The sequence below is a fragment of the Sabethes cyaneus genome, chromosome 3 (genome assembly GCF_943734655.1).
Source record: "Sabethes cyaneus chromosome 3, idSabCyanKW18_F2, whole genome shotgun sequence".
NCBI lineage: Eukaryota > Metazoa > Arthropoda > Insecta > Diptera > Culicidae > Sabethes > Sabethes cyaneus.
The window spans coordinates 212,047,715-212,071,660 of record NC_071355.1 but is presented as its reverse complement, the minus strand read 5'-3'; the positions used below and the strand labels follow the sequence as shown (position 1 = coordinate 212,071,660).

Below are 23,946 nucleotides of genomic sequence, written 5' to 3'. Positions count from 1 at the left end.
AACATCATCATACTACGTTTCATAATTCCACCCGGTGTTTGCGATTCCGCCAGCCTGATTCCCCATTCACCGGAGACCTCTAAACCATACCTGCCGTTTTTCCGCTCGTTTTGGTATCGCCAGCCGTTGAAATCCTCTGTCCTGACCAAACAAGGTCTTGGGAAAGTAGGTCTAGGTGGGCAGACCTTCAAAACCGTTTATCTGCCAACCCTAGACCACTTCCGAGCTGAGCTGAGCTGTGCACAGCAGCACCGTGTGTACGTACGTACGGTCTTTACTTGTTGTTGGTGTGTCGCTGGTGAGTGCCGGTCCGTGAGCAGCTCAGTGAGCTCACTCGGGGCTCTCTGTGGTCTCTCGCTAGCTGGTCGCCTTTACATGCCGTATCAGTATTCTCTTTCGCCATGTTGATGGGCACACGCAACCATCTTTGTGCTGAGCTCCGACTCCGGCTCAGTTTGAGTTCGTACGTCATGTGAATCGGTCGGTCGGTCCGGACGACATTACCGCCAGGGTGAACCGGTGTACCCCCGCTTCGCGTTACTGTCTGGCCGTACGTGCGTGCGTGCGTGCGCCCATTCGAGTGTGTGTGTACATGTACCTAACGCAATCACTGATTCTACTACGATTTGTGTCCAAAGTTCGCTGAAAAAAGTATGTCCTGTGGTCTAAAATCTCCGAATGTCGTCGTCGCTGTGCAGAGACCAGACACCAGTAGTGTCATCGGTTCCGGCACGTCCGAGTGTGATTCTTCGCCCTTCGAGTGTTTCGATTAGTAACAATTTAAAACGTTATTTATCCAAAATACTAATTAAAAATCCTTGATTGTTATTGTTGGTGGTGGAAGTGATTTCCCATATTATTTGAGAGTATTTCTTTGCTCTTCTACCAGAGCGCAGAAAGGAAGTAGCAGAAAACGGCAGCAGCAGCAGCAGCAGTAGTTTTGTGGTAGAAAAGAAGCGAAAAATATTTTCAAACTTGTTCTTGTGGTGGCCAGCGCTAGTTGTGTAGTGTTCGGTTCGGGCCAAGCAAGATACCAGGCAACTCGCGCGTCACGAAGACCCCCAGAAAACGAGTCTGGTCAGCGCGCGGACGACACTGAGCCTGTGTGCGCAAGTGGTACTTTTTGTTGTGTAAAGGTATGAGATTATGTGGCAGCGGCAGCAGCAGCAGCAGCACCAGCAAAACGGAGACGACGACATATGCAGTAACAACGAAAACAACGTCAGCAGAAGCAACAGCCGGAATATACGCTTTCAAGGATTGTGCAACGCACGAACAAACGATCGAATGCAACTTGTTCCGGAGGAAGGCTTTCGAGAATTTACCGCTGCTGGTGTAGCGGAATGTGCTGCTGAATCAAAAGCCAGTGAGTGAAGGAAAGAAAGAGGAAGCTGAAAAAAAGTGGAAAAAGAGAAAAGTGCGAATAAAGAGCAACACAAAAAGTGCGTTTCATATTACCCTCCTCATGCAAGGGGGAAATCGTGCGAAATGTGTTAAGAAGAAAAGGTGTTCATGATTACCTGTTACAACGGTTATAAATTATCGAATAATGTTGAGAAAAGTGATAAACCTATGTTTTATTTATTGAAGCACTGAACAGGTTATGAAACGAATTAGCTAAACATCTGGCCCGCTGCGAGTTGGCCCGTGAAAGTTTTGTAGGCAAAGACTGCTACCGCGAGGGTGAAGAAAAACTTCCAGATAAGATTCCCGTCTGTCACCAGCAAGTAGAGGAACACCTAACTTTGCGATCGTAAATGTTAAAGAAGAAGAGCGAAAAAGTAACTATAACTCACCAATGTTATCAGTAAATGGATTGTGGTTTCCTGATAAGCTTACCGTGCATACACTGTGTTCTCGATCATCCCAAAGAGTGAAGTGAACGAGGTTTTGTTTTTAGATTCGTAAGCGCAAGTGTCAACCAGGAGCAAAGAAAGAGCTTTATCAAGTGTTCTGTGATTTTGCCGGAGAATAATTACCTTTGTCATTAAATAAATAAGCTACCGTTTCACCATATAGAAATTCGATTCATTATAGAAACGTGGCCAGAGTTGGATTTCCTCGGAGTGAATGAGAAGTGCAACCAATTTCTGTATCAACCGAATCAAGAGAGATGAAAAAAGTGTGCTAAGTGAGGAGAAAAGAAAACCAACAAATCAAGAAAGCTTTAATGACGACGGAGCTGAGTGATAATTGATAAGAGCTAAAAGTGGAGGAAGAGGAGAGAATTCATCAGCAGCAAAAGTGTTTTGTGTGCTCTATCGATCCGAAAAGGAAGTGAGTGTGGAAGTGAAAAATCCAAAGAAAATCGAAACATAGCGGAACGGGCGATGAATCAATAGAAGTAGGCGGCGAAATTGAATGGAATACCGGATTTGTCAAGTGCGAATCGGGCAACGGTAATTGATCATTATTTCCAGTTCCAACAAACAACGAAACCCGTTCGGAAGTGGTTTGTGTGTTGTTCGTAAAGCATGTGCGCGCAGTGCATTAATGGATCCTGATTTCGATTTGTTGTTCCCGATACACCTACGTACCATTTCTCCGGCTGGAACGTGTCTAAATAGTGCCTCAAAATTTGGAATTACTCGTTAGAGTCGGTTAGTATCTCCCGCTGCTGCGGTGTTTGTTGATTCACGGCTTGACAGTTTGTTTACACTCATCAGGGAAAATTATAGCGGAAAGCTGTGCTGTGAGCCTGGGTGGAGTTAATTAACGGAGCGATTCGTATTGACTTTTTTGGGAACCGGTTCACTCACTACTATCGGTGTCGTTGGAAGTTTTACTTTCTGTTACAGCCAGCTATTTGCTTGAAAAGTGCTGATTTTCAGGTTAATCCAAATTAATTGATAATTGATGGCTTGTGTTAATACAAATTAATGAGTGAAATAATGTAGCACACAGTACAAATATAATGGATGTAAACTTGTTATTTCCGGAAAGTAAGAGTTTTGTTTGGAGTGGCATTTTTTTCAGTTCGGATATTAACTAACATTTGCAGCTGTGAAAATATGACAACCACCATGAATTACGCTTGTACATGCAGAGAGTGAGCTTTGAGACAACATGAAATCGACCCTTTGGGTAATGTTCCGTTTTTGTCAGCCCCATGTTGAATTTTTGGCTGACAAACTGGGGAAACTGACAAAATGGGTTTTTTTTTCGAAATTTGTTTCAAGACTTAAGACCTGGCAATATCGAAGACTTCTACTAAAAACTAAATTTTGACTCTCAATTGGTCCACCGAAAACTCAATGAACCGGGCACAGCTGACTGGTCCAAAAACTTTGTTGGTGCGCATTAGCTTTGAGCGGCAAAACGTGGTTTGAGGTTGATGGAATCTTTGGAAGACTTTCATAAAATTAAAAGTTCTATCGTCCAGCGGAAATTAAATTTTGCTTAATTCCCTTAAAAGTGAAATAAAGTATATATATGTTTCCTTCAGTTTCAATATAACACATTAATGTGTTCTGCAAAGTTTTACAGCATATCATTACAAGAAATTTTGCTGAAGACAGTAACCTTCTATCTCTTCACCAAAGATAGAAAAATCTTATTTCTCGTAAATGAAAAATCGTTAAAATCAGTTTTTCTATTTAGCTGTTTTCATAGTTGTTGTATGACTTTTTCATGTTGTACAAAGTTGTACAAATAGTAAAAATACACAACATTGCTAAATATAGTATACCTCTATCTTTGCTTGTTTAGGAACTATAGAACTTTTACTATAAAAATACCCCAATTTTGACCCCGAATTATTCGCAAGAAGGCATAATTTTATTTAAAAACTCTCTCCAGAGAATCAGAATAGTTTCAAGCAGGCTGAAAAGTTTTTTAATTTATGATTAGTTACAAAGACACAAAAGTTAAACAAAATTGATGATAGGCTGAATAAATTACACAACACTACTGTTTTTTACTACACTAGTGTTTTTTTTAATATGCTGTTTTTTTTTTCAAAATGCCGCTGCGACAGATTCAATCTAATGATCATCGAAAGATGTCAAGAAAAAAACAGATTAGGGATTGCAAAAACATTTTGGCAGCAACTTTTCAAAAGGGTCAATCTGCAAAATGTAAACTAACTGAGTGAGGGTCATTTTCTGTTGGACTAGCATAGGAAAAGAGACCCTCACTCGGTTTATTTACATTTAGCAGATGAGTCCTTTTGAAAAGTTGATATCGATTTAGTGTACTTTTCTTGGTACAGGCATAAAAAATCAGGGTATTAAGAATGTTTCTTATTCGACCAGAACTAAGATACTACTAATAAGCGCTGTAGTCAAAAACCAAACCGATAGAGTTCTTATAAAAATATCTTTCTTTTGATAAAAAAAGACTGAAGCCGATTGGAATCGAGAAGCATTGACTATCACATAAAAAAAATCAAAGTAAAAAATACCCTGCATTTGATCAAAGGTACAAAACACTGAAATAAAGATTCCAAAATTCGCCTGAATTGCTGAACAATTCTTCCGAAGATCGGAAAAGAAAATGATATCAAACTTGGCATGAAATCACTTTAAAACAGAAAGGCCAAAATTGAAAATTATCGCTCAAAACCCCGACTCAAACTCGGAAAATTTGTCTCCAATTTTGTCCAATTCGCTTTGGAAGCGATAAACGCTTCCAAACGCCAGAAAATGCCGAAATCAAGTCACAGAAAAAGCCAGAAAAAATATTTCGACTAGCATTGTCCCAAGACCTCCACCGAAAACCACTGCAGAACGCTTCAAAATTGTACCGAATTTTGAGGCTGAAATTTTAGCAATGTGTGGAAAAAAGACCGATTTAATCCACCTACTGGGCCTGGCATGGCACCATTCTTATACCAACACATTTACCGACGCATTACTACATCATAATTGTACTGTCCATTAAATATACGCTTCAGAAATTCGCTGTACTTGCCCTTTATGCGGTAAAAAATACCGACATTTAATCACGCGTCATAATTCTATGTATAGAAATATGTAGTCTTCTTATGTTGTAAGCCGACCGATTTTACCCCGGCGCAATCTAGACTTTTTATATCTTGACGTCATGAAAAGTAGAGTAAAATGCTTTAGTTGATAAATGAAGAAAGATAGAAAATGATTCTGAAAATAGGAAATAAATCCAAATGTTGTCCAAAATTGCTGGAGATTTGTTCTAAATGTCAGGAAAAGCAAAACAAATCATCCCGAATTTCCCGAAAAAACTTCTGGATGTCAGAAAAGACCAACCAAAAAATGACTCCGTTTTGGCATAAAGTCACTAAAAACACGTGTATAAATAAATAAATAGATAAATGATTAGAATCATTAAAGAACGCTTCTGTCTGGAAATGGTCGAAGGCCAGAGAACAGCAATGGTTGAAGAATTCGCGAAAAAGTGATCATTTGAATCGATGAACATCTCTCATAAACATACACTATTCGCCTGCCTCGCCGATAATGCCAACCTCATTATGAACATCAGAATTCATTCAAAAATTGAATATTGAACATTGAGTGTGTTCGATTTAGCGGATATGTGATGCCTGGGGACGCCGGAAAGTATTCAAAATAATATTACCACGAAAAGCAAATAGTTTAAAGTAGTGTTAGTGGCTTCACAAGCAGCAGAAGGACCTATTTCGCACTTTTGCGTTGCACACGATATTCGTATATTCAGCGATGCTATGTAGCGTTAATGTATGTGATTCATTGTTATAGGCGAATTAAACCACTCGCGTCGCTGTTTTCTCATGGTAAAACCGTTTGCCGATGCTCGGCGTATATATTCATCTAAAATTAAGAAAGAAGAAAACTTATCCAATTTAATTCTACTATGTATATTTTATTCACGACAGATACGTATTTCGCCTACGACTTGCAGGCTTCCTCAGTGTCTGTTTTCGAACACTCATAGGCGAAATACGTATCTGTCGCGAATAAAACATACATAGTAGAAATAAATTGGATAAGTTTTCTTCTTTTTTAATTTTAGGTTTCGTATTCGACTAAGACGCTCCAAAAACTTCAGTATATATTCATATTGCGAGTTTTCCAACTCTGGAGAACAGCGAAAATGAAAAAGAATTTCTAATTTTGCTTAAAATTGATGGACAACGCTACTAAGGACAGAAAAGGTCAGAAAAACAATTATGAATTTCACCTAAAAACGATGAAAACGGTTGTAAATGTTAGAATAGGCAGAACAAGAAAATAATCTAAAATTTTGTCCAGAATCGCTCGTCAGAAAAGTCTGAAAAAGATTATCCCAATTTTTGGCAGATATCGCTAATTTTTACCAAAGTTTCCTAGATAATTTAGGAAGAGACGGCCGCAGGCCGGTGACCCGCCGTCGGAAGCGCCGGCCACTGCGCGGGGCAGCCCCCCTGTAGAAACCACTTCTATTTAGGTGCATGCATTTTCCTCCAAGTTTACTGACTAATAGGGATTATCCTTTAGTTAAGTCCGAACGAGCGACAGCGAGTAAGGACAGTATGTACCCCATGTTTTTGCAGGTTGAAGGCCGTGAATATTTTTGGCCGAATATGACGTTCGGCCTGTTGTGATTCAGCCTTTTGTGATTCGGCCAATCGAGTTTCGGCCATTAGATATATAATGCCATTTGTAATTTCGGCCATTTGTGTTTCGGCCATTCGTAGGTAATCCCTCCTCGGTTATGGCGTCCCATGACGTGTTCAAGGTCAGTATTGTTTGAGCTAATCTTCGCGTTGAACACACCACGTTTCGCAGGCATACAGCAGTAAGGACTTAACGTTTGAGTTGAAAACTCGGGTTCTCGTATGTAGAGTGATCTGGTTTGAGCGCCAAATGTTTCGCATACCAGAAAAGGCCATACCCTGGTCTTCTTAATCCATCTGGCTATATCAGTCTTGGTATCAACATCGGGCGTTGTCTGGCTACCAAGATATTGAAAGGCATCTACGTGTGTCTCTAGAAGATTCCAAAGCAATCCTCGATTTAGTCTACTGTCAATCGCTCCAACTAATACCTTTTTCATCCATAGCGCTGAGAAATAGCAGCGCTGATAAAATGCAGCCCTGTCACACACCAGCAGTAACCCTTATAGGGTTGGACAAGAGGCCGTTGTGCAACACCTTGCACGAAAACGCCTCGTGCATAGCCTCGACGGGATGAACTCGCTTATATGAAACTCCTCTATGCCTAAGTGAGCCCCAGATGTTTCCGTGGTTGAGACGGTCGAACGCTTTTTCGAAGTCAATGAATACCAGCAGAAGCGAGTCCTGGAATTCGTTGATCTGCTTCAATATAATGCGAAGCGTTATGATATGGTCTACATATGATCGGCTAGCACGGAGTTCAGTTTGCTGTCGCTTACGAGTAGAGTCGATCTCGTCCTGGATCCGATTAAAAAAATTACTTTATAGAGTACTTTGAGAGTAATACAAAGCAATGTGATGCCACGCCCAGTGTTGAAAAATTCACAAAACTCAATGAGATTTCAAACACATGAAATTTCAACCTTGATCACAAGCGCGAAACTCACATATGAATTTCTCTCGCTATTATACCCGAAGTCTCTGTTGCTATGCGATGTGAACCAAATTCAGTTGTGAGCATTTTGCTTAATTCCTCCACATCTGGCATTTCATACAACGAACCAGAGAGCAAAAGAGATTCTACGATGAGAGAAAATATCAGCAACGAAAAATACAACACACATTCATGAATTAAGATGGTAAACATATTGGCGGAATTCACATTTTTCCTTCGCGGGAATCGACATTTTCTTAACTAGAAAGTAACAAGCCTAATAAGAATTAGATAAAGATGTAATTTGAATGTGCGTTTTAGTTTAACTTTGCGATTTATTTAGAGATTCAATCCCTCACGCTCACTCGCAGCTTCGTGACGTACGAGAGAATGCCTATGCTGTTCAACAAGGAATTTGTATGTATATGTGCATAGCTCCGGGTAGCAGTTGAAGCAAAGCAGAATGTGATCAAGCGGGAAGAAATATGTGTGAGTTTTGTGCTTCTTGCTATGAAAACAGAAAAACTCACGCGTGATTTTTTTCTGCATAGGATCAAGCTGACATGATTCACAGTTGATTTTCATTTTTGATGAGTTTTGAGATTTTGAATTTTTACCATCACTGGCCACGCCAGTTACCACATTCAGTTAGGTCTCCTTTTGCAGGGACTTTGACCAATATGCCCTGCATCTAGCCCACCGGAAAAGTCGCGGTTTCCCATATTTTGTTAAAAAACTGATGCTTTATTTGACCTGACAAAGACGGGTCTGCTTTGAGGATCTCGGGTCAAATACAGTCTATCTCGGGTGCTTTATTGGATTTTATATTATTGATGGTTGCTTCAATTTCATCCAGTGATGACGTATCAGAGTTGACGCGATTAATGCGACAAACTACTGGCATCATACGCTACTGGTTTGGTTGGTACCTGATATTTGAAACTCGAAAGAGTTATTCAAAATGTTCGATCCCTCGCTTAAGCTGTTCTGTGCGGTCAATCAGTAGGAGTAGCTGATCAGTTCTGTCCTTTAGCGGCATCTTTGAATTCATCCTGGCATCACTAAGGCGGTGAAAAATATCGTACTACAAACGGATGTCACCATTGACAGCAACAGTTTCTTCTTGCATGGCTAGGGAGTTATTCCAGGCTCTCTTGTCCCGCCTACAAGCTCGTTTAACAGCTCTCTACAGTTCGGCGTATCGTTGACGTGCAGGTGTCTTCCATCAAGTTTCATCCGAAATCCACTTCCTCCGTCCACTGCGCACATTGCCGAGGGTTTCGTCACTAGTCGGGATGATGGCGTTCTTGATACTGGTCCATTGTGATTCGACGGTTCCACCAGGTGGCAACTCCGAGGCTCGGGATTCAAGTTGTTCGACAAAGGCCTTTATCATTTCAGGATCCGCCAATCGACGGACGTCGTAACGGCATCCAACTTTCTCTTCCCGTCGTTGGACACGTGCGACGCGCGAACGTATCTCAGCGATAACAAGGTGAGGTCGGATACAATATCAGCGCTGTGTTTGTTGCATATATCAAGAAGGCTCCTTCGTGGATTTGGAGGTCCCCCTTTGAGATTTTCCCAACCACGCTGTTCAGCAGGCTGCAGAAACTCTCTTTCTTAATGGGCTTAATAGGAATCCAACTCTTCTATCTCGAGCATCATTTTCCCTTCGCATGCCGTATGGCAGAGCAGTGATAAACTTGCCCGGATGACGTCTTGTGTTCGCTAGTACCTGGTCAGCGGACCTCGCAAACCCTCAGGACAAGCTTCAGGCGGCCAGCTTCCCTTGCAAGTTGAGCCAGCATGCCCTGCTGGGCATGTTTTCATACTAAAAGTCGTTCTTCTTCTTCTTCTTATTCTTCTTCTTTCGTTTGCTATACCGTAGGATCTTCGGGCACAGTAGGTTGTTATCCTAATATCCCTATCCCGCAGACGGGGCTGCCATCTAAGAATGGGCGGGAGCCACAGTGGCCCCTTTTCTGTTTACGTACGACAACCGAGGTTGCGTACCCAGCCGGCACCACGTGGAGGTAAGGATAGGAGTTCGTGAACAGAGGTTATGGGATGCACATGTTCACCTTTGCCAGGGCTTTCAAATAAGAGGACTCGCAATAATCACAGATTACACGTGTTTAATGGCTGGATGGCTGGAAGCAAAACTCGTGTGAATTTATTCTCCATTTTGTTATTGCAAAATAATGAAACTTACCGCATCCGAATTCCATTGATAAGCCTAGAGCTGCCGCTGTTGTTTGCGTAGGAATAATTGCCATTACCGCGCTTACACTAAACGCCTGCTCGACAAATCATAATCATCATCACCATATCGGTAGCGCCTCTCCTGAGTTGTTCCTCGATTGAATACTAAATTTTGAAACCACTCGGACATTGATAACGCGCCACCGCCAATACCGCAAAATCCCTGCCGACGGAAACAAATCGGTTCTAATTCGAATTGTACAACGCAAGCTCTCGCTGTTCCTGATAAGCACATTCATTTGCTTAGCGAAAAAAAATAATACCAGAATGGTAGGGAAAGCTGACACTCACTTTGACACTTTAAACACTTGTTCGGCCGGCAACTAACTAACTAACTAACAAATCGAGAAGCCATTAGCCGATTCAATGTCGATTTCGATTCAGCACCGCGTCGCGGCGTGCCAAATGTCGCTTCTTCTGCCTGTGCGTGCCTGTGTTCGGTCGCTTTTGCGTGTAGGTATTAGCATATTTGCATACAAATGCACGCCGCTCCGTTGCCTTCACGTGGCCAATGTTTGAACAATCGGTGCGGATGCGAATTGGCTAAAATTGCAAAGTTCAAATTGGCAGCAGGCAGTGGTAACACACAACAAGACAGGAAAAAAAATCGAAGAATTCACGCCTTTCCTCGCTGCTGCTGCTGCTGCTGGCGCCCGACCGCGTTTTTGGCGTGACTTGAAACCTATAATTTAATCAAATTGTTTACTTCGGTGTGATGATAAAATTCAATTTTTTTCAGCATTGTTTTCTTTCGAGCTGACCTTGAAAATGTGGTAACAGTTTACTGCTCTTCTAGGCATTGTGATTTATTTGTTCTACCCGCAAGGGCCGCTCGAGTGGAAGTTGGCTTTTTCGAAAATCATTATCAGTTTTTCGGTAGGTTTAGCTGAAAGTAAATACTTTTTTCGGGTTGTTTACTTTTTCTATACTCTGTTGTGTCATCTATTTTTAAATTATGTGTGATCAGGTGGAATGATGATAGGTTTGATTGGCCGGTATATTCGGATGTTTTCTTCCGAGGCAAGGTGTGTTCAGCTGTGCGTCGAGAATGGTATTTTAAGAAAATACTGAGATAGAGCCTTCAGGGTTAAAAAATCACGTTATCGGGGCAATTTTTTAGACTCGTTAAGATAACGACGTTACTTCAGGTCGGATGTAGAGCTATTACGATTTGATTCTTCCTAGCTAGGTGAGCCGTTGGCGTTGGATGAATGTTATTCATAATATATTAGGTGGCTTAGATATGTTTGCCATGCAACAAAGTTGCAGCGATTTTCTGTCCGCAGCTACGCAAATAGATATTTCAAATGTATTTCGCAGTTCTCATGGTAGAGTTTTTACGAGCTGTGAAAAATTTTGCGATCGATTGTATCTTCTTTTTATCGCTTGCTTGTTGCTTCTAATAGAAAATTATGCTAATGACTTACACTCTTAAATATTTTTGCTTACTGAAATCGGTTAAGCTTGTTTCAAATTTACTCAAAACTACTCAGAATCCTGTTAAAGTGCACACACTCAAACTTTGAATAGAAAATTGGTCTATTGGCCTACCAATACCAATTTTCCAATTCCAACTACCAATAGTTCACGGTAACAAATAACCTACTTTCGAATTCCTTCTGCCAATTTTTGGATTTAAAATAACGCAGAATCTGAATTTGTACGTTTTATGATGATTTTGAGTATTTCCAATTAATTTATAGTAGCACAAGATACTTGACTAATCATTCCAAAAACCATACTCTATTTATTTTAAACTAAAGTTTTCGAAAAAACTAATTCAGGCTTTCCATGCGGAAATTTTGAATTGCTCCAATTCAACACACTCAAAAGCAGGGACCAATGACTGCTGCCTTGCGTCTATGCTATGGGTATAATAGTATAGACCGAGCAGACAATCCAGCAGACGGACGCGACGTCGTCGTAAAGGAATCAAAATCAGAACCCAGCGAAGAGCAGTGAAGCGCTTTTCGATTTTTATCCGCGCTTTCGTCCCCGTCGCAGCTCGCAGCCAGCGCAGTGGCAATGGCGTTTCCGTGGCGTTGCGTTGCGTTGCGCTGGTAGTGGTGTGGTGGTAACGTCAATGATCTACATCGCCAGATCCGAAAACCTTCGCTTGGGATGTGCGCACAATGCGCGATCAGCGCAGAGCGTCGTCGTCGTTCGTCGAAAGAATTAGAATTAGAATTTATTCTCAGTTTGGCTTGGTGTTGTTGTTTTTGCGTCTTTCCTGCGTGTAGGTCTGCTGATGACGAAACCAGCCGACCGAGACATGAAGTTTGCAAACCTCGACCGACACATCCAACATCGATAATTCCGTCGTCGTCGTCGTCGTCGCCGCCGTCGTGGTCGTCTACTACTAATACGTAGATATTCCATGATGTTCGTATTTATCATCTGTAGTGCGCCTTCGCTATATAGGGTTACCGATTTCCTGCCGCCGAAAATTCCCCCGCCCAGTCATTAAATGCATCCTTCGGTTCTGGGAAGTAGCGTAACCGATCGTTTGTTGGCCTCTAGTTTGATCCAGTCGCAGACCTTCATCAGCGTTGACGTTTTTGTGATTTTTTTGTCAATGACTAAAACAGATTCGGTTCTCTTACCATCGTGCATCCGTCTGGTTTGGTTGGTTAGACGAAATTTGCTGTGTTTTTTTTTTGTTTCGCTAATATTCGGCAGTACATTTTCAGGTTCAACCTTTTTCCCGTCCCATCCGAATCCCTGTTTTGCGTTATCGCTTTTTCCATGATCTTCATCATCGGTTTTATTAAGTCTATGCTTAGTCAAGTAGACGGTCGTCGTCGGTGGAATGACCGATCGAGCGACGGTCGCTCACCGCTGCTGGCTGGAACCTGGGCTGGCTGCTGTCAGCGTTGGCCGCTCGCCTCGATCAGGGTCGAGATTAGCGAAGCGCTCGAAAAGACGAATGACGACGCAGCCGAAATAAGAAGCAAACTTAGAATGACGCTAAAATATTTCGTAGGGAAGCACATTTTGGGTTGAGGGTTTTATTGTTTGCGAAATGAATCTATGGTTTCAACGGAAGAAGAGGTCTTTATGAGTGAAAAAAAAATCAAACCTGAACTGGGCTTGATTATCGCTGCAGGTGGCATCGAACTTCCGGCGGTGTTGCCAGCAATATACTGCCATCCTATATACTGCCCATTTGATGATGTCTCGAATCAGCCATGGCCCTTGGCGTACAAAATCGATTCTGCAACAGAAATTTATCCGCTGCGTCTTATTAACTCGAACTCATAAAATGTGGCGTTTCATTTCTTAGCAGATAGTTTTTTTCAGTTATGAAGCAGATTAATTTTTAATTGAAAAGGGTAGTTAATAGGTGCAAATAAAGATAGCAAGAAGCTGCAAACTATTTATTTTTCGCTTCTTCGTAGAAACTGGGCCATTATTTTACTCCAAAATAGTTATTTAAAAATTTTGTTAAGTCAAATGATGATGAGTTACTCAAGTAACAATTTGGGTTTTTGCATACTCTTGTGATGGATTTTGTGACCGGTGTGACGGTCTTAAAAACAATTAAAAGTGTGCAAGAAGCCACATTTTTACAGGTTTGCCAAACATTTTACACATTTTACCGGTTTGCAGAACTAAAAATTGTATAGGATTTTTCAACCGATTAGATTTTTGTCCACTGTGTTCAGATATACAAACATATCGGCTGATTAGGTTTAACACTCTGGACTTTTGGATGCCAATTGGAGGTGTGCGCCGCCGCTGCCGACACTTTTGCACGCGCCGCCGCCGCCGATGATTTAGAACCGGCGCGCCACCTAGGTCCTTTATCCCACGCCGCCGAAGCCATTTACCCACGCCGAAGATATGGTCCAATATTGACAAAAATGCGAGTCAACATGTTGACAGCACATAGTGAACCCGTTTTGTGAATTCATCTTATAATGTATCTTTAATTTAGATTCAATTAAACTGCCGTGTTGCTGTACCCTGAGTGTTACCATGCGTCCTGAGTGCGAATCGAAAAACCTAACATAAACGAACCTTAGCATGACGTTTTCTGTCAAACTTCTGTCTTGCTTCCCGGTGCTCATTTTTTTAAAGACATAAACGACAAATTTTTTTGAAAAAGTTAGATTTTTGATTTCAGATTTTTATTCTGCAGTCTTTTTCGTTTATTTTGATACTAATTTTGTAATGATCCGACCACGGGAAGTGACCGAAAAACGATCGAACAGATAAGCATTCCACTGCGGCGTGGAACAACATCGCAGGAATAAAACGCCGCTTCTGTAAAAACACGATTTTCAAGCTTTATGTACCTTTCTCTCAGAAACTACATACCGTATTCAAAAAAATTTTTTTTTGGTTTTGTTGGTAGAAGCTTGGCAAAGACTTTTATAACTTTTGTGCTTTGTAAACTAATCACAGCTTGAGAAAAAGGAAAAAGAATATTTTTTGAAACTGTAAATCTTTTACAATTGACGAAGGGACGGTAGAAGAAAGTAATGGTGAGCGGAATGGTGAGAGCTAGCATTGCTTTTCATTTCGCGGTTGTAAACTGACTGGTGCCAAAATTAGGTGCCAGTCTTACCTCCATACTGATTTCCAGTGTTGCAAGACCGCACTCTTGTGGTTTAATTTTCTCATACGCGCGTTTTAGTTCTAATGAACACGCCGGCAAGAGTATCTCCAACGAACTCTCGCTCTTATTTTTTCATGCACTGCGACAAGTTTTTGCGAGTGTGTATTTAGCTATCGACCACATCGCTCTCGCTCGTCATTGCAATCCAAGCAGCTGACACCGATCACTCTCGAGGGCTCGCAGTCTTATCCGCGTGTGTAAGTGAGGACGTAAGGTGAACAAAAATGAAAAAAATGCAAAATAAGCAGTGTTGGGTACCGCTAATTCGCTAATTCGCTAACCGATACAATTTGCTCGATAATCGTGGAAATTTCGCTAATCACTAATCGCAAACTGCAAATTAACAGTCAATGTCTATATTTGAACGTATCGCAACAACTTGCGTTGTAATCTATCACTGACTTTTCCTAATTTAACTAAGATCAAAACCTATTATAATGGATAAAGTGCTTTACAGTTTATTAATTTTAAAATAAACAGCGGCACTTCATTTGGAATTATGGACCAGCAACAATTCGGCTAGTCTGAGTACAAATTATAAAGTATAACTAGCGTTCCGCTAGTTGCTCGGTTAGCGAATTAGCGGTGCTCAACACTGAAAATAAGTATCCAGTATGCCGCTAGCCCGCACGGGCTGTTGGTTTCTCACAAGTTGTAGGGTTTGTGAGCGGGCTGTGCAGAAAGACATTTCGAGGCGGTGCGCTCGCTAGTAAAGGTAGCAGGATGCGCCACGCATCGGTGCACGCAGCATCAGTGGTTGCTTATCGTACGCTTGCGTCAGTTGCGTAAGCGCTGGATGCTGCTTATACTCTCTCGCATGGGCATACTTTACTTCTTGCACGATTTGCAACATTGCCGATTTCACCCGCCTAGCTTTAGGCGCCGTCTATTATACGCAATGCATGTAATATCCCTTAATTAAAAAAAACACATTGGCAGAAAACTGAAATTTAAATTCGATCTATCCAGCTTTTTACGAGCCATAATGGCGGACGCGTTCGTAATATTTGAACAGCATTTTTAACATTTTCCTAATACATCGCATGTTTTCTTTCCGTGCGTTCTCGGCAAAACTAAAGGAATGTACGGAAAGAAAACGTGCGATGTATTAGGGAAATGTCAAAAATGCTGTTCAAATATTACGAACATGTGCGCCATTATGGCTCGTAAAAAGCTGGATAGCAATCACATGTTCATATGTAGGGCATAAAATCGAAAGATGGGGTGCGTATCCCAATCTTCTCTGCCTTTTACGTACTAGTGTCTACCATATCGCGTATTCGCAAACATACAAATAAAAAATTATTCAAAGATTTGAGGGTCATTAAAAATCATTCACAAAATAAGCATTATTAAGATTTGTTTTACTTGTCAACTTTAGTTCGATTTTTAAAAAGATTTTGCCTAAACTTATACGAAATGCGGTAATCTAATGGTGTAAACTACTTGCACGCCGCCGCACAGTGGGACGGATTCAAAAGAAGACGGACATCGATATTTGCGACGAAACTACCAAAGATATGAACTTACTGTCTTCTGCAACGTTTCTTCGATTTATGAGAACTTTATAATAGTATTGTAAAATTTGGGATTAAGGGGATAACACAACAGATAGAAAAAATAACTTTTTAGTTTCAAGCTTACCGTCTTCGATTGGTGAGAAACATTTGTAGGTAATATTGTTTTGAGCAACTTCACTGAAGAAATAAAGTGGCTATCTCTTAAGGGAAAAAAGTTACGGAGCGAAACTTGCGGGTACCCCCTTAATATTGGTATTTTCACATAGCTCTTTTATTTCAACTCTTATAAACATGAAGTGTTCTGCAAAGTTGTAGACAATAATAATATGCATATTTTTGTAAAATATGTGGAAACCCTACAATTGCCGGTTTTCAAGTTGTTTAAATTTTTTGCTTTTTTCATTGCAAACTTTAAGGGTATGTTTCTTGAGTAGTAGCAGAATGTAGCAGCTGACTTATAATGTTTTTGCAACATCCACTCTTTATGTATAAGAGCATGTATGAATGGCAATGGGATCTCATGGTCCAAATGAGTAAACTGCATTTAAGTTTTTCAGTTTTGAAGGTTTAACTCTCCAACGAGAAAGACCGCCTGCGGGCCTAGATCCTTAGAGCAACTTATGAAATTTGTGCTGAACGAACAATATAAAAAGTTTGTTTACAATAGACTTCTTGACATTTTGGAAACAAGATTACAACATTCTGACCATGCGTTCGAGAGTTATCATCTTTCAAAACCAAGAATTCATGAGAATTGTAAAAAGATTATTCCGTCATTTTTACTTTTAGAAAAAAGATCATTTAGAACAAATTAATCGACCTCAACATTTTTGTGAGTTGTTCATATGCTTTATTTAAATTTCGTAATATATTTGATTTTTAAAAAATATTTAGATATACCGCTGGAGCCATGGGGATCGTGGAAAAAAGTAATTAGCTCGAACGTACGTTTTTTTTCGATGTTACCTGTTAGAGAATCAAAGTAAATATTATGTACCTAACAAGTTGTCGCCTGTTCGGATCTTGACTGGGAGATGCTGCGATAGAATCGCAGCACTATCCTACAATTGTCCTGAATTCCTACAACTGGCTGTGAAGTCTGTCGTAATAAAAAACAAAGCAAGAGGCGAACCAGCCGCAGGCTGAAAACCTCTCTAATATAGAATTTAAAAAAAACAAAGTGCCAAATTTCGAAAATAGCATCTAGGCTTTACTTTACTTTCACCCTGGTTATGGCATTTGTGCTTTAATTTGTTTTTATGTTTATGTATATATGACATATTTAGTAAAAGAAATCAGCTAATTTAAGGTAACATGAGATTTGTACGACTTTAAACGTTCTTTTGTGCTGTTAAACTGATAAACTTAAATGCAGTTTACTCATTTGGCCCATGAGATCCCACTGTCATTTATACATGCTCTTATACATAAAGAGTGGATGTTGCAAAAACATTATAAGTCAGCTGCTACATTCTGCTACTACTCAAGAAACATACCCTTAAAGTTTGCAATGAAAAAGGCAAAAAATTTAAACAACTTGAAAACCGGCAATGGTAGGGTTTCCACATATTTTACAAAAATATGCAAATTAGCATTGTCTACAACTTTGCAGAACATTTCATGTTTATAACAGTTGAAATAAAAGAGCTATGTAAAAAAACCAATATTAAGGGGGTACCCGCAAGTTTCGCTCCGTAACTTTTTTCCCTTAAGAGATAGCCACTTTCTTTTTTCAGTGAAGCTGCTTAAAATAATAATATCTGCAAATATTTCTTACCAATCGAAGACGTTAAGCTTAAAACTAAAAAGTTATTTTTTCTATCTGTTGTGTTATCCTCTTAATCTCAAATTTTCCAACACCATAAAAAAGTTCTTATAAAGCGAAGAAACTTTGCAGAAGACATTAAGGTGATATCTTTGGTAGTTTCATCACAAATATCGATGTCCGTGTTCTTTTTAATCCGCCCCACTGTGCGCCGCCGCCGCCGCCGATAGTAACGAACGGCGTCACGCCGGCGACGCCGCCGCCGCCGAATGAAAATGATTCCTGCGCCGCCGCCGCCGATAATCTGACCAGCGCACACCTCTAATGCCAACCCCAATTAAACCCAATTTTAAAATCAAAGTTGAAAGTGGGTTAGAAATTGAACTTGAAACTAGACTAGAAATTTGCGTTGGAATTGGACTTGCAATAGGACATTAAATTAGACTTGAATTTGGTCTAATTTTGGCTAGTGGCTGTACTTCATATTGAACTGTAAATTGGAATTAACATTGAAATTAACTGTGGACTCAGCTTTAGAGTAATTAGAAAGTTTTACTTGCAATTAGACATGAAATCGACCGCCCAACTGGCTTCGAGGTATGAAACTGGTCTAACAAGTCAGTGTTCGAATCTTAGCTGGGCGGTAATCGCTAGATAGAGTCAGTAAGATCGTTGCACTAGCCCCGTAATTGTCTTGTACTCTAATAACTGGCTGCGAAGTCTGTCGATAAAGAAGGGTCAAGGTCCTAATTGTCACTTGCAGCTGGCCATCCGCAACAACGAAGAGTTGAACAAATTGCTGTCCGGTGTCACCACTGCTCAGAGAAGTGTTTTTCCGAACATCCAAGCTGTTTTGTTGCTGCCAAAGAAGACGGAAAAGAAGGCGTCAATTTCCAACATATCACGTCGACAAAATGTTCTTTTAAGGACGAAACATAATGTTCATGAAGACTTGAGGAATTTTCGCTCACTGATTTTAATTCGATTGATTCTATTTGTTCGCTTCTTATCAAATACTTTTAACCGATCACCTCTCGCGCTTCTGTTCACTTGTTGCTGCTGGTTGAGTTGGCTGTCTCGGAAGGTACCAAAGCTGCCAACAAAATATACCAACTCCAAGTAAATAATGTGTTCGGTCAAGCGTCAAAATGCATAAAACCATGGGTTTAATAAAATGATATAGTTTTAGTAACATCTTTTGCATCTTCATATAAGAATTTGTCTTCAAAGACCGGTCTTCGGTAATTGATGAAACCTAGGAAACTTGGAACTTAGGGCTTTTCAGTCGATTTTCTTTAGCAACAAATTTATCCATCACCAATGCTATAGTAATAATACGTAGCGAAATTTTTCTTTGGCAGCAAAAGGCGAACGGCTCACTGGTAACTTTGCTCTTTTGTTCAGACTGAAATTGACATGCTCCATTTTATTTAACGTACATGATAGAATGAAGGACCATGAAAAATAGGCGGGACCGATTCTTGTCGCTTGCTCTGGTACATAACACGAGGTAAGTCGGTGAACAGCATTATTCAAACGCTAGCTGAACTACTGCCAACATCTGATTGGCAACTAATTGTCTGGACGCGACAAAGGAAGAACAACCAAGAGCAAACGAAAGCCACGCTCGACTCGTGTACGTCTGCAGTTCCCGGTCGGTCGTGTTCATCGGCTGCTGAGGAAAGCAAAGTATGCTGAGCGTGTGTTGAAGCTGGAGCACTCGTTTCGCTGCCGCGATGGAACATCTGGCTACTGAAGTTCTAGAATTGGCAGGAAATATGCTGCTCGTGACAACAAAACGAGCAGAATCATACCTCGTCACTTGCAGCTGGCCACTTGGAATGGTATTTTATCGTGACTCAGGACCATACACGAACGGCTTCATCGATCGCATAGCTGCTGAGACTTTCCGGTTGGTCCGTTGCAACAAGCCGTGCCTGGTTTGCGGTTACCCAATTTACCGAACAGAGAATCACGTTCAGTGCGTTAGTGCAAGTTTATTGCAAGCTGGAGTTATGATAATCAAACAATCGGTCATTTTAAGGGCCACACAACGATTGAAGAGTTTATTATATTTTCTTGTCCACTTAATATCATAATAACACAGGCAATGAGGTAAAAGTTGAATTTTTCGCCATTGCGAACGACCAACAAATGACGGAAATAAGTTTTCTGGTAACGGGCGACATTTACCCTTCCTTCGTGCTGAATTCTATATTTACCCTCTGAAGCCTCTTAACAGTGCAAATGTCCCTCCTATAGTTAAGTGTACTGGTCAGAGGTACGAATGAGTCCTCGCCAGGGACGGTTATAATATGGGATAGTGCTGGCAGCAAGGAATAATTGGGTAAAGTAGATTAAGCTTTGAAGGAAGGGTAAACCCCAATACACGCAAGCACGCATAAAATTTAATAAGCATATCGCTCACTCAATAGCGATTATAGCAAAAAGAAATGCAGTGCAGGTCATACAGCAAACACCCGGGCGATATTACAATAGATCAACTATACTGGTCGCAGTAATGAGTCCACACATGGAAAAAAAAAAAACGGGCGACATTTTCTGCGACTTCCAAAACGTCTGCAGGTTGTAAATTCTTTATTATCAGAGTTCTTTTTTCTTTTTTGCCTAAATTTCTTAGGTGAGGTGACAATTTGCGATCCTCACCTGGATCACTGTACAAATCAAATGGGGCCTGCAAGGTGAGGTGACTTTAGGTGAGGTGACAGGAAAGCGAAAGAAGTGAGGTGAGGTGAAGTGACTGTGAGAATAGGGCCCACAATGTTACTACTTTGATAAACGTTACGTATGTAGCTTGTATACATGAAGAATCGTATTATTACATACATGAATACATCCTACTATCGCTACAACGAGACTTACGTAGTCCTACGTCACCTATGCGGTCGTGTCTTGTGCACAACTCCTCTGTTTTTTTACAATATACCCCTGTTGTCTTCCGTTTTTTATCTCTCGATTTTTTCTTTTATTTTTGTTTCGTTTTTTCTGCTTTTCTGTACAGTCTGTGTATTTTCTTTCTCATTTTCTTCATTTTATTTCTGGGTTCTCCTTTTTTCTTTCAGTATTTTCTTTTCCGTTCATCACCTTTTACTGTCCAGTCTCCTCGTTTTTTAACTCGTTTTCCCCGTTTTTCTGTTCCCTTTTCTGTTTTTTTTTGCTTTTTTCTCTTTTTATATCCTATTTCTCTACCCCTTCTCCCAAGTAACAATTTTAAGTTTTATTACGTTCCACTAGTGGTTTTCATGACTAATTCCATAAAACCGCTAATAAAACTATGAGCTCCACCAGTACTTTTTGATAACCGCTATAAAACTGCCTTCCGACCAAGTGGTCCACTCTTCAGAAGGTTTTCATAATCTCTATAGGAATCAGGTCATAAGCTGAAGTAGTCTTATCACGTACTGCTGAAAGCAGCAATAAAACCGATTATGCTTTTCGCTGCTTGACAGCTACCGCCATAATTTAATAAAGCTATTTACTACAAAGCTACAAAGCATACAGTTTGCTGAAAAGCTAAATCCGTCCGCCAACTTTGTTACCGTGGGAATATATCCGTGAGCAGAAAAGTTAAAGTTTTACTGTCAGATCATCCTGATCGATTTGTTTTGCAGCGACCATAATAAAATATCCCATAGAATAATTAACAAATTCCAGCAGTTCGTATTGATTTGCAGCAAAGCCTTGGGCATAACCGTCTTTAGACATTACCCTTCTTCACCGACAGACTTCGCAGCCGGCTGTTAGAGTACATGACAGTTACGGGGCTAGTGCAACAATCCTACTGACTCTATCTAGCAGCACCGCCTAGCCGAGATTCGAACATACGACGACTGGCTTGTTAGACCAGCATCGTACCTTCAATACCGACATGCTCCGACTCAGTAACAAACGTACGTCATTTGAATCGGTGCTTCGTACGTTTTCTCTATCTTCAGTCAGCGATGAACCAACGTTTTTCCATGGTGGAGGATGCTCGCAGCTAGATCTTTTCCTAACCAACAGAAACGAGAAGGTCTTGCGATTTGGACAAGTCAGCTTTCCTGGGTTATCACAACATGATTTGATTTTTGTGTCAGTCGATTTTGTCGTTACACGGTCCTCCAGTTTGCGTACTTATCGAGACTACGCCAATTTTGATCCTCATATCTTAGAAAGCGAAATCCTGACTATCCCCTGGAACCAGTTCTACGCGATGGAAAACCCGAACGTTTCCATGGAATTTTTCAACGAACACATTAAAAGAGTGCATGATTTGTGCATCCCTCTTCGTGCTAGTACCAATCGCCGTCGCTATAATACGTGGTTCACGGACAGTGTACGTCAGTCCCTGCTTGAGCGTGACTTAGCGTACAAGGATTGGCTGCAAGCTCCAACGTATTTGAAAGACATGAAGCGGCATCACTACAAGGCACTGCGAAATCGCGCTAACACGAAAATCACTCGAGCCAAGCAGGAGTATCTGAATCGTTTTTTGAACTGCAGCACTCCGTCGAAAACCTTATGGCAACGGTTAAAGAGTCTTGGAGTCGGTAAGGATAAACACTCTGGGTCATGTGATTTCGATCCAGATGATGTAAATCGTGCTTTCTCAGCCAACTTTACAAACAGTTCCCGCCGGGGAGAAACACCCGTAAGCTCCGAATTAGGATCACCATACAGTTTCTGTTTTCAACCAGTGCACGACTGGGAAGTCGTCAACGCCATCTGTGACATCAAGTCGAACGCCGTCGGAATGGACGGCTTGCCCATTAAGTTTGTGAAGATCATCCTACCGCTAGTCGTGCAACACATTACATATTTGTTTAATATGTTTATCGAGGGCTCCACATTTCCTGACTCTTGGAAACACGCAAAAGTTTTACCATTGAAGAAAAAGGCTCGTTTGAACGACATCAGTAATCTTCGACCTATCAGCATACTTTGTGCGTTGTCGAAGGCTTTTGAGAAGCTTCTTAAACAGCAAATGACGTTCTACATAGAAGGTAATGGCTTGCTAACGGACTATCAGGCTGGCTTTCGTCGGGGACATAGCATCAAAACCGCAGCTCTTCGAGTGTATGACGATTTAGCATCCATTGTCGATAAAAAAGGTTCCGGTATATTGCTACTGCTCGATTTCTCAAAGGCTTTTGATACAATTCCGCACAGTAAGCTACTGACCAAGCTGAGTGCTCAGTTCAACTTTTCCTCCGCTGCCGTGAGTCTGATGAAATCGTACCTGCTTGGAAGACAACAGTAGTGATCGACATCGGACCGGGTAAAGTCCGGAAAGTCCGGTCCGATACCCGGTCCGAAGTCCGATCGGAACGAAATTTTTGAGTCCGATTTTTTATCGGACCGGAACCGGAACGAAGCGTTCCGGAACCGGACCGGACCAGGTCTTCCGTTGAAAGTCCGGAGCACTTTTGATCGTAAAACTGACCGCAGTGGAAACGATGACTAGGACTTGCTTTGTATGCTTAAAACTAATTTCCTTTCACTTCCTCAGTATTGAGGAAAGGCAATAATTTCGCTAGCAATAATACACTTTCTGTTGAAGGCTCCAAAACAAGTCCAGCGAATCGATTTATTTTTGAAAAATTAGAAAATATCTGTGGGTCTTAAAACCGAACGTTTCGCAGCATCGGTTCGTGCCTTATGATCCCTCAAAATTTAATTTCAAAGGTAACCGATATTCACGCTTATGGTCCAATATGAAAGATAACTCAATAGTTTCATCGGATTTTTCAAAATTATCGTATAGGTTTAGGCCGAAGAGTCTCAGATTTTCATGAAATTTTGCTTACGAGTATAGGATGTTAACTTTTTAATGAAAACAATATCCTGTCCTATTTTCCCAGAAAACTCCACTAGAAATTTTTCGATTTTTTCGAACACAGCTCATTTCGAAAGTTTATAGTTTTAAAACCAAGCATTGCAGAACAATTTTTTTTATGAAAATGCAATAAAATTTTCTCAGCAATCCAGGAAAAATATTAGTTGGAACAAGCTTTCCACATCATTTTCTATGACGGTGCAAAATTCTAATCAAATGTTGGAAAGCCCATGTTCTAAGTCTTAAGAAATTTTGAAATATAGTGGACTCTCGGAAAAGTTAATCGATTGGTGAATGGGTCGATTAACTTTTTCGAAATATTACCTTTTGTGAGTAGTCCTAAGAGTCATTGAAAATGATAAACACAAAAGCGAAAAATATATTCTCGGATGCAGAATACTCATTTTTAAGTATCTGGAAGTTGTAACATAAAGAAATATGTAGCAAGATCT

General features: G+C 40.7%; 2 protein-coding genes across 12 annotated transcripts in view; both read left to right on the top strand.

Annotated features, from left to right (window-relative positions):
• The window catches only part of LOC128741304 (nuclear receptor coactivator 3), a 365,971-nt gene that overhangs the window by 107,862 nt on the left and 234,163 nt on the right, over window positions 1–23,946 (top strand). The window contains exon 1 of one of the 11 annotated variants that reach the window (XM_053837027.1): window positions 513–2,600. The exons of the other annotated variants lie outside the window; for them this stretch is intronic. The gene's annotated coding sequence lies outside the window, so the exon portion shown is untranslated. Of the gene's footprint in view, window positions 1–512; window positions 2,601–23,946 lie in introns of those variants that run through there. 11 annotated transcript variants of the gene reach the window in all.
• LOC128740674 (uncharacterized) lies at window positions 1,147–22,918 on the top strand. The gene is made up of 2 exons (XM_053836236.1): window positions 1,147–1,366; window positions 21,615–22,918. The coding sequence occupies exons 1-2, from the start codon at window positions 1,147–1,149 to the stop codon at window positions 22,916–22,918; spliced, it is 1,524 nt and encodes a 507-aa protein (XP_053692211.1).